Genomic DNA, 10,383 nt, shown 5'->3' with positions numbered 1-10,383 from the left:
AGGATCCGCTTTCGACGAATGTATTTCCGCCAGACTATATACAGTGGCTATATAGTACTCTTTTGAGAAATTATTCCGGGTTTTTAAGTGGTTGCAAGCATTTGTTTTAAAAAAAGTCAACCTCAGAGGAACCATTATTACTTCATAAAACAGGACACAGTGTCAGTAAGAATAAATGCTTTATTTCAATAAAAATATATTTTAAAGCGGCAGTCACAGATCAGTAGAGGTCTTGAAAGTATTTCTTATCATGCTCGTGGATCCGCTCCAAGACTTCGTCGATTTCAACGCTGGGGAACCGATCTAACCAGGATTGGATGTAGCCATCGAAGCTGGATTCGTACGTTTTAAGCTGCACAGTGCCGGCCTCGGAAAGCTCCGTATTGGCCTGCACAAATATCATCCGAGGCTTCTTATGCAACAGAACAATGTCACGCCATTTAGCCCACGGATACGGTCCATCCTCGTGCACCTCCGAATAATGATTGTACATCTTAGTGGCACCGACTACGTCTCCGGTTGATTTATAAAACTGCAGCTTAAGCAAAAACTCCTTTATGGCTTTCTTACCAACTGTTTCAATCTTGCTGCGATCAAATTTCAATAGAAGATTTTTACCTGGTTCGGTTTCTTCTATATTGACCAAACCTTCTCCAGCTTCCAACAGAACCTTCATAATTACGAAACGTGCTTGATAATGCGCCTGAAGCCAAGTTTTTTGCGCTGGATTGTACAATTCCATGGCTACACCGACTCCTCCCCAAACTAGCAACAACCAGTTAACGTAAATTATGTCCGAAACTTCCTGTTCGTCGGTGTGACCGAATATTTTCATAATATCCCTGTTCAGGCTGAGATATAGACCAACTGCTTCGGCACGACACTCTTCATAGCTCGATCCCAATGATTTGAATTTTGAGTCGTACGTTTCGCCTGGCTCGTACCAATTACCAATCGCTTCCCTATCCAGTGGGCTTTTTACCTTCTCACGGTCAAAGTTAAACTCACCCTTGTCGTTAATACGTAACAACTTTCCACTGCCGTGACCTAACAATTCATGCAGGCCAACTTGCACCTCGAATGCGGTCGCCTTGTAACGCTTCATCAAGGCTTGATCTTCTTCCGACAGGAAAGGAATCGTATCCGTTTTGTTGGTGTTAGCCAACACATTTCCCAGGGAAACGTTTTTAAATCCTTCGTCCTGACGGATTTCGTCATCTGAAAGCATAAGTAAATATTGTCAGAATGCCGTATGCAACCTAACAGCTTGCTTACTCACAATTAGGAATGTTTATCCCGCAAGGCACACCCGACCCGGCGAAAGTTAAAATATCCAGCGAAGTGAAGTCCGGCTTCAAATAGTTGTCCTTCTCATAATCTTCTCCCCATGGAAGAAGTTTTATAAAGTTTTCGGCATTCTTTACCAACGTCCCAAATTTAGCAGACATCTCTTTGTTGACCATTGCAACAAATCCCTCAAATTCACCGCGTTGTCCAACGGGATCACGATAGGTCTCGATGAATCCAATATAAGTTTCGATGACCGGACCTTTGTCCTTGATCCAGTAGCGCGAACCGGTCTTATGGGCATCCAAACTGCCTTCCGCAAAACTTTCAACGTAATTATTAATCATTTCCTTTTGGTTATCATTCGCAGAATATTTGTTAGCTTCCCTCAAATGGTCCACTACTTTTTGCATTAGTTCATTGTAATCCCCTCGAGTAATTTTAAAAATACATCCTTTATATTCAACGGATGGCTTAGTCAAGCCGTCTTTATCCCCCTTTTCAGCAGAGGCAAGCTTAATGTTGTAAACAGTTTTACCATCCTCTAGTGTTTTAAAAGTACGGCATATATAGGCTTCGAACTTATTTTCTTTCATCCACTCGCTTATTAATTCCGTATCTTCGCGAGTAACATTCGACGAAAAGTATGTTGTAATTCCCTGATCGCACAGACCAAGTGTTTTAGTACGATCCGTCAGCAGAAAAATCGGTTTCTTCGTTTGGTCCCATAGCTGCTGTAACAAAGCTTCGTCCGTTTTAAAAGCTTTGGAGTTCTTTACAATCAGCTCAAACTTATCCTCGTCTAGATTGGGTACGATCTTGCTATCGCCCATACCCTTATAGTTACCGGCATTGGCTAAGAAACCGCAAGCATACACTAAGAATGCCTAGCCATTGAAGATATCGCAAAAATTCACAAGTCGTAAAAAACGAACTGATAAGATATTGAGTAAACAGTGCAATATTAGTATACGAACCGTAAATTCATCCTCACTTACTCCCGCCTCTACCGCTGCCTTCTTGAGTTCCGCGGTCGACTCCGCAAGGAATAGCCGATGTAGCAACGAAAAGATCAACGGCGACTCCGGGCTTGATTGCACTAACGCTATCAGCCCTCCGGACCATGATGCCTGGAAAAGGCAAACGATTGAATATGAATTACCATCGGCGAAGAAGCTATGTGGCAAGAATAGTGTGACATAAATACCTGATTGAAATAATGCGCATACAATTTTTCCTTCTCGGTCAACGCTTTGAATGCCGTGGCACAGTCCAGCTCCACAATGGGTTGCGAATTCGGCAGAACGTATTGACTTTTATCGGTCATTGCGTAGCCCAATGTCTTACGATACTGTTGCACAAATGAAAAAAAGCTGTACCACTCAAAATGATTTTGCAACTTTTTGCTGAATTATCACAACCGAACACCGCAACTAACCAACGATAAACGGGGAAAAGATGACGATGAGTAATTTAAACAATAATTTAACTGTTGAGTTGGACAGAGGCTATGAGGAAAGCCGCGGGACCGCAGTGTTGAATCTGACTTGACCGACTTGCTAGCTTGAGTGCTTGACGCCACGGACTTGACGGTTTGCTTTGCTTGCCCCTTTCTTGACGTTGATGACGTTGAAATTGCAATGCCGTGTTGCTAGTTTTTTCTGCATATTAATCAAATTGTTTTCTGATTTTGAAAATTTTGTGCTACTGTTTTACCTGACTCACTGCGAATATGCGTATTATTGAAATAAAACGCAACCATGCGTTTTATTCGTTCATAACGCATATGCAGTTAATATCGATAACAAACGATTTTTTATAAGTTGTGCTTTTGTTATTGCATTTAATTTGTAAAAAGTTGCATAAATAACAATTCAGTTTCACAATACAATTATTGCGTACTACTGGCACATGAACATTATATTTAAGTACGTTATTTTTAGTGATCAAAATTAACGATATTTTCGATACAAGGGCGATATTTTTCGAATCTTTTCGAACCAACACGATCCCGCGAATACAACGCATTTCGCAGTGAGTCAGGTAACACAGTAATATCTTTAAACATTAACGGATTTTATAGCACCATACGTTTTTCAAAAATTTTTCTTTTGGAATACGCTGTGCGAATCATAAACAGTTATGAATAATTCCTGGTCTTATAACGTTATAAGTGCAAACAATGTGAACCCCCACTGGTAGGTATGACTTTCTTTAATCTCAACTTTTTTAATCTGAGATTATTACCGAGCTTGCCGAGATCTTAGCTATTGGGATCTAGGTAATTATAGTTTTGCCGTACTCGGTGATAAAATTTAAGAGCTAGCAATATAACAACACGGTAGCTGAATTGCAAAAATGTTCGCTGACGGTCAGTATGATTCCAGCGATTCCAGCTTAAAATGCCAAAGACTTTCCGTTGTTATCAACATTCGGTATATCGTCGTCCGCTACGGTACAATCTGGAACACCTCATGTTATCTGAAGTCGCTGAGGCTGAGTACGCGCAATGCCTTGAGGTTGAGCTGCCGCGTGATGGAGAACTAAACGAAGCCCCGATCGAGGGGTGCTGGGATAGCGTCAAAGCAGCCATGAACAGCGCAGAGGAAGGAGCCATTGGGTTCGCTGAAAGGAGTCGACGTAACGACTGCTTCGACGAGGAATGCCATCAGTGAATGTTAGACGAGAAAAATGCAGCGCGGGCGTCGATGCTGTAGCAAGGGACCCGTTAAACAAAAACGAATATAGCAAACTTAATTTCTCCCGTTTTCCGGGATGAGACGCTCCGCCTGGAACAGCTGTATCGTTCTCAGGAAACGTGTTTATTCTACAAGAAACTGAACGTATCCAACGACAAAGACTTTGTGCAGGGAGCCGAAATGTGTTGGCATACAGACGGAGGCATCTTGTCGGATGAACGTGAGGTGACCGGGGTGACCGAAAGATGGAAGCAGTGATACAATGAGCACCTGAATGGAGCGGAAACAGAATACCAAGACAGCAGGGGTAATGACTACATCAGTACGACGGATGATGGTGATCTCAAGTACCAATTTGAGTTTTATAGCACTTTTATAGCGGTATTTATGACCAATTTTGGTCGCAAAAACCCTAATAAGAGTGTAATAAAACCTTCAATGGTACTTGGGATGGGCCTACTCCCAAAATAGGTGAAGTGATCGAAGCTATCAAGCAGCTTAAGAACAACAATCGCTAGGCAGGACCTAAAAAACATAACAACAACCGGAGTAGGAGGAGGAGGTAATTTGCCCAATAAACAATAAGGACGACTAGTTGGAATATGACAACTATCGAGCGATCACCATTCTCAACTCCGCTTATACAATGTTTTCTCAGATCTCCTTCCGCCGTCTATCGCCGCTAGCAAGTAGATTCGTGGAACGTTATCAAGCCGGTTTTGTGGACGGGCGATGGACAACAGACCAAAATCTGTGCTGCAACAGATCTGGCAAAAGTGTCGCGAATACCAAGTCCCTACGCACCACCTATTCATAGATTTAGATCGACCGTGAAGAGCTATTAAAATCATGGACGAAAAAGGCTTTCCCGGGAAGCCTAATTATGGGCTATGGCCACGATTGATGGTGTACAGTGCAGTGTGAGGATATCGGATGTGATAACGCAGGACGCAGCCCGTTTGAAACACGCAGTAGACTTCGACAAGGCGATGATATTTTCTGTCTGCTGTTCAGCATCGCGCTAGAAGCTGTTATGAAACGTGCGGGTGTTAACATGCGGGGCACAATCTTCAATAGATTTAGCCAATTTATCGGTTTCGCTGACGACGTGGATATTGTCGAAAGGACGTTCCAAGCGGTTGCTAAATACTGAGTAGTCTACCAAACTGAAACGTGGCATAGTGAAGGTTGGCTAAGTAGCGAATACGTCCAAAACCAAGTACTTGTTAGCAGTTAGCAGGAGGAACCGAGTGCGAACGAGCTCGCGTAAGCAATAGTGTAGTAGTCGACGGGAACGAGTTTGAAGTGGTGGACGAATTTGCATACCTCGAATCGTTGACGACGTTGGATAACAACTGTAGCAGAGAAATACGCCGGCGTCTGGTAATCTTCACCTCCGTACCAAATGTACCATGTACAAAACGCTAATAAGACCGATAGTCTTCTATGGGAACAAAACGTGGACAATGCTCGACGGGGACTTGAAAGCACTGGCCGTTTTTGAATGTCGTGTGCTTAAGACCATCTTTGGCGGTGTATGTGAGAACGGTGTATGGAGGAAAAGGAAGAACCACGGCGCAGCTCATCGGTGAACCCAGTATCCATAGTTGCTATAGCTGAAAGGGTACAATGGACGGAACATGTCGCAAAGCAGCGTGATCAATGGTATACCAAACGGAGCAAGACCTGGAAAGTGTGGGACATTCGAAAAATTGGAAACGGACAGCCATGGACCGAGTTTGTTGACGGAACACTGTTATGGCAGGTGAAAGCCATATGGACATCGCACCAGGATCAGTAAGTTGTAAGTTTAACAACTCTTTTTTCAATCACTATTATGGCATATCTTTAGACATGTGCGTGTAACTAAATGTTTGTCGGAATGTATTACACTATCTCTCTGTGTAGTGAAATATACGTATATTACAAAAACAAAACAAGAAGAAAACTTAAAATTTTAACCATATTTAATCACTTAAACGAATAAATAATAACAAAAATATAGCAATATAATATGCAGGTATACAATTTTCTTTTCTTCAGATCAACCAATAATTTTAACAAGAAGCTGTAAATTTACTTAAAAATGTCCAACAACAACAATAATAATAATATCTGTTTGCTATTCTGCATAAGCACCCTCGAAGTAATGCTTAGTACGATCGTGGATCCTCTCCAGCACCTCATCGACCTCGGTATTTGGGAACCTATCCAACCAAGATTGGATGTATCCTTCGAAATTGGCGTCATATGTTCTGAGTTTGACCGTTCCGCTCTCATCCAATACAGTATTGGCTTGGCCGTTGATCAGTCGAGGCCGTTTATGCGTTAAGACAATATCGCGCCATCTAGCCCACGGATGTGATCCCTCGTCGCTGACCTCAGAATAATGGTTGTACAGTTTGGTAGCATTCTCCAAATCTGCCGTGGATTTGAAATACTGTAATTTAACAAGAAGCTTTCGAATCGCTTCCCTTCCTACAGTTCTAATTTTATTTCTGTCTAAAGTGAGCAGTAGGTTCTTGCCGCCTTCAGTTTCTTTCACGGTAACTAGTCCGTCGCCGGCTTCGAGCAAGACCCTCATTATTACAAATCGTGCTTGGTTATGAGCCTGCAACCATGTTTTGTATTTTGGGTTGTACATCTCCAACGCACTACCAGCTCCAGCCCATACAATTAACAACCAGTTGACGTAAATAATGTCTGCCGCTTCCTGTTCATCCGTATGCCCAAATATCTCTAGAATGTCCTTATTAAGGCACAAGAATAGGCCTACCGCCTCAGCACGACATTCTTCATAGCTTGATCCCAACGACTTAAACTTGGAATCGTATGTTTCGCCTGGTACATACCAGCTACTAACAGGTTCACCATCAAGCAAACTTTTGACCTCATTTGTATCAAAGTTAAAATTTCCCTCTTCATCTAGTCGTAATAGTTTTCCACTACCGTGACCAAGTAATTCATGAAGTCCAACTTGAACTGCGAATGAAGCAGCTTTATAGCGCTTCATCAGTTCTTGATCGTTCTCCGTAAGGAAAGGTATAGGTTCCGTTTTATCCATGTTAGCCAAAACATTTCCAAGTGACACGTTTTTAAAACCTTCGTCCTGACGGATCTCTTCGTCTAAAAGTGACAAAAACAATATAGCATTATTTTTTCATCCGATTAATAGTTACTTACACGTAGGGATATTCATTCCATATGGTAAACTCGACCCGGCCATTGTGAGTATATCTAACGAGGTAAAATCTGGTTTTAAATAAATATCCTTCTCGTAGTTCTCACCCCAAGGCAGCAATTTAATGGTTGTTTCCGCATTTTTCACCAACAGCTCAAATTTGGCCGACATCTCTTTATGCACCATGGCGACGAACCCATAAAATTCTCCTCTTTGCCCAACTGGGTCCCTATAGGTAAACATAAATCCAATGTAGGTCTCGACCGATGGCCCTTTGTCTTGGATCCAATATCGGGATCCGTTTTTGTGGGATTCTAAGCTACCCTCTGTGAAACTGCTAACGTAATGGTTTATCATTTGTTTTTGGTGTTCATTTGCAGAATACTTATTGGCTTCGTTCAGATGAAAAATCACCTTCTGCAAAATTTCGTTATAATCACCGCGTGTGACTTTAAAAGTACAATCTTTGTATACGACAGGTGCCCTAGTAACGCCTTCTTTTTCGCCTTCCTCTGAAGAGGCAAGCTTGATGTTGTACACGATCACACCATTCTCCACGGTTTTGAACAAACGGCAGTTGTAGGCTTCTAATTTGTTCTCCTTCATCCATTCGGTAACCAAATCCGTATCCTGACGAGTTACATTCGACGAGAAATATGTAGTGATACCCTGATCCCATAGACCCAGCGTTTTTGTGCGATCCGTTAGAAGAAATATTGGACCTCTCGTTTTTTGCCAGAGTTTTTCGATAGTATTTGGATCATCCTTAAAAGCTTTCGATGCTTTAATTATCCGATCAAATGTATCCCTTTCCAAATTGGGTACGATTTTACTGGCACCCATACCCTTGTAGTTTCCTGCGTTGGCCCAAAATCCGCAAGCATATACCAGGAATGCCTATCAGAACAAATTTATGGGTTAGGATTTTTTCTTGATAGAAGACTGAACAACTGCTACTATGCTGGGAGATGGCGCCTTAATCTAAGTGCATACTAGATACTAGTCGCTTATCATTATTACCCTATTAGTTTTGTGTACAAGTTGGGACAATTTAAATTTCAAACCGGTTGCTAAATTTGAACAAAAATTTTGAAAAACCGTATTTTAAAATTTTGCGCCTGGAAAGCGATTTGCGATCGATTATTCGTATGTTTCTTTTGACGTGAAATAATTGAAAATTTTTAAAAGAAATCTCAGATTTAACTTCATTTCTGTTGTAGATACGATATGTGGTTTGTCTCCAGTAACATTTACACAAAGTTTTATAGGTACTACAAATAAGATCATCATGTCACCGATAAGATAAAATAACAGCAAACATGCACAGGTACATACCGTAAAATCATCCTCGCTTACGTTAACCGCCAGTGCGGCTTTTCTGAGCTCATCGATGGGCTCTGCCAGAAACAAGCGATGCAGCAGCGAAAATATAAGTGGCGCTTCCGGGCTTGTTTGAACTAACGATATTAATCCACCCGTCCATGATGCCTGCAAAATAATGATCAAAAGCGGGAAAAAATAATCTAAAACCTATTCTATGCTATTTGGTCAAATACATTCGTTTTACCTGACTAAAGTGATGTGCATAGAGCCGTTCTTTATCACTAAGACTGTGGAATGCTGAGAAGCATTCCAGAATTGCGATCGGTTGCGTGTTTGGAAGAACATGATGATCCCTTTTAATCATTTCGCTAAGTACTAAGTACACGATTTATCAAGGCAGGTTTTAAAGATGTCTTACACAAATTTTTAAATAATGCTTTTCTCTACAACAATCTAACAATAAATGACGACTAAATGAACCTTATTAAAATACAATGAAAAACTTCTACTGATAAAGTGATAACGCTGATAACTTACTAAACACCGGCGTTTTTACAACTTTAACAAAGTGAAAGCAAGGTATGTCGATGTAAGTAGGTATATCACTGTCGTATGTGTACTAAAACGCAAACTTTCCCAGCTTTCCCATCAGACGAGCAAGGGATGCCAGAAGTGTAAATTCTCTTGAACATTTTTAAAAGATATTTTTTGAAACGATGGTTCTACAATTGATGAACGGACGGTAAGGGAAAGTAATGAAGGATTTTTTGGGAATGGAGGGGAAAGAGTGGAAAGGAAGGGGGAGTCCTCTACGGACTTGAGACAGTAACTTTGCTTACGGAAGACAAACGTGCACTTGCCGTATTTGAACAGTAGAATCAATATATATAGAATGCCAGTGCCGCTGCAGTGCTCGTGGTAAACATCACACATTTGAAAATTATGTATTTACATTGTATGCGCATATGTGTGAGTGATCGATTCGAAACGGGAATCTGATTGTCAAACTAAAAAGGCAACCCAACAAAAAATCTTTCTGCTTTTTCGTAAATCACGTAGGATAAATCACCCGATTTGGTCATTTTAAGGTATTTTGTCGGCAGGAAAATTTTCTATTGGGCAATTTGACAATGTAGTTCCCGTATCCAAGACACGAACCAGCAACATGTTTGCCACCAAAATATCCATGAAACACCAGCGACACTGGCATTCTATATATATTGATTATACTATTTGAACGAAAGGTGTTGCGGACGTGGTTGCGGACTATTTTTGGCGGAGTACAAACGGAAAGCGGAGAGTGGCGGAGCTACAAGCACTACTTAGAGAAATTCCTATCGTACACCTGGTAAAAGTTAGGCGACTACGGTGGGCCGGCCACGTCGCAAGGATGCCGGACTACTGTGCAGTGAAATCTGTTCTCTTCAAGAACCCCTACGGCACCAGGAATAGAGGGGCCCAACGTGCTAGATGGCTATACTGCCTATAATCGCATATGAGTCCCATATGCATTTTCATCGTTTTTGAGTTAAATATCAGATTCTCTCTTTTTCTTGTTTTACTACCCATTAAGAATACAAAAAAGCTGTTTTTATTTCAAAAAGTCTGAAAAAATATGAAGACAAATTGTCCCATTTTAAAAATAATCGCATATCAGTCCCACCAAATGTTTTTTCTGGGTATGGCCATATATTTTGCTCCAATCCATGTAAACAATATTTGCTGTTGTTTTTACGCTTTTCAATTATTAAAAATCATCAGTTAATTAATTAATACAGGGTTGTTTCAAAGAAATTCCATACGAAAGTTAATTGAGTAATTTTCGTTGAAACGGGGCCACTAATGACACGTGAGGTCTTCAAATATTGGAATTCTTATACTTGATTGACACTT

At 41.1% G+C, this 10,383-nt stretch overlaps 2 protein-coding genes across 3 annotated transcripts; both read right to left on the bottom strand.

Moving 5' to 3' along the window:
* Positions 1–170: 170 nt before the first annotated feature.
* On the bottom strand, positions 171–2,854 carry LOC128732610 (dipeptidyl peptidase 3-like). Of its 2 annotated transcripts, XM_053825906.1 has the most exons (5): positions 2,726–2,854; positions 2,495–2,638; positions 2,265–2,417; positions 1,280–2,174; positions 171–1,218 (listed from the first exon to the last, which is right to left on the bottom strand). In XM_053825906.1, the coding sequence occupies exons 2-5, from the start codon at positions 2,612–2,614 to the stop codon at positions 221–223; spliced, it is 2,166 nt and encodes a 721-aa protein (XP_053681881.1). In that variant the 5' UTR covers positions 2,615–2,638; positions 2,726–2,854; the 3' UTR covers positions 171–220. The 2 variants fall into 2 exon arrangements, with proteins under 2 accessions (XP_053681881.1, XP_053681871.1); XM_053825896.1 differs by having other exon boundaries at positions 2,495–2,854.
* Positions 2,855–6,012: 3,158 nt separating this feature from the next.
* Positions 6,013–8,940, bottom strand: LOC128740163 (dipeptidyl peptidase 3-like). Its single transcript, XM_053835692.1, has 4 exons — positions 8,735–8,940; positions 8,503–8,655; positions 7,170–8,064; positions 6,013–7,112 (listed from the first exon to the last, which is right to left on the bottom strand). The coding sequence occupies exons 1-4, from the start codon at positions 8,852–8,854 to the stop codon at positions 6,109–6,111; spliced, it is 2,172 nt and encodes a 723-aa protein (XP_053691667.1). The 5' UTR covers positions 8,855–8,940; the 3' UTR covers positions 6,013–6,108.
* Between the last annotated feature and the right edge of the window lie 1,443 nt (positions 8,941–10,383).

Source organism: Sabethes cyaneus, chromosome 1, assembly GCF_943734655.1.
Source record: "Sabethes cyaneus chromosome 1, idSabCyanKW18_F2, whole genome shotgun sequence".
In the NCBI taxonomy this organism is placed as follows: Eukaryota; Metazoa; Arthropoda; class Insecta; order Diptera; family Culicidae; genus Sabethes; species Sabethes cyaneus.
The sequence above is the reverse complement of the archived record's forward strand: the minus strand, read 5'-3'. Positions and strand labels throughout refer to the sequence as shown.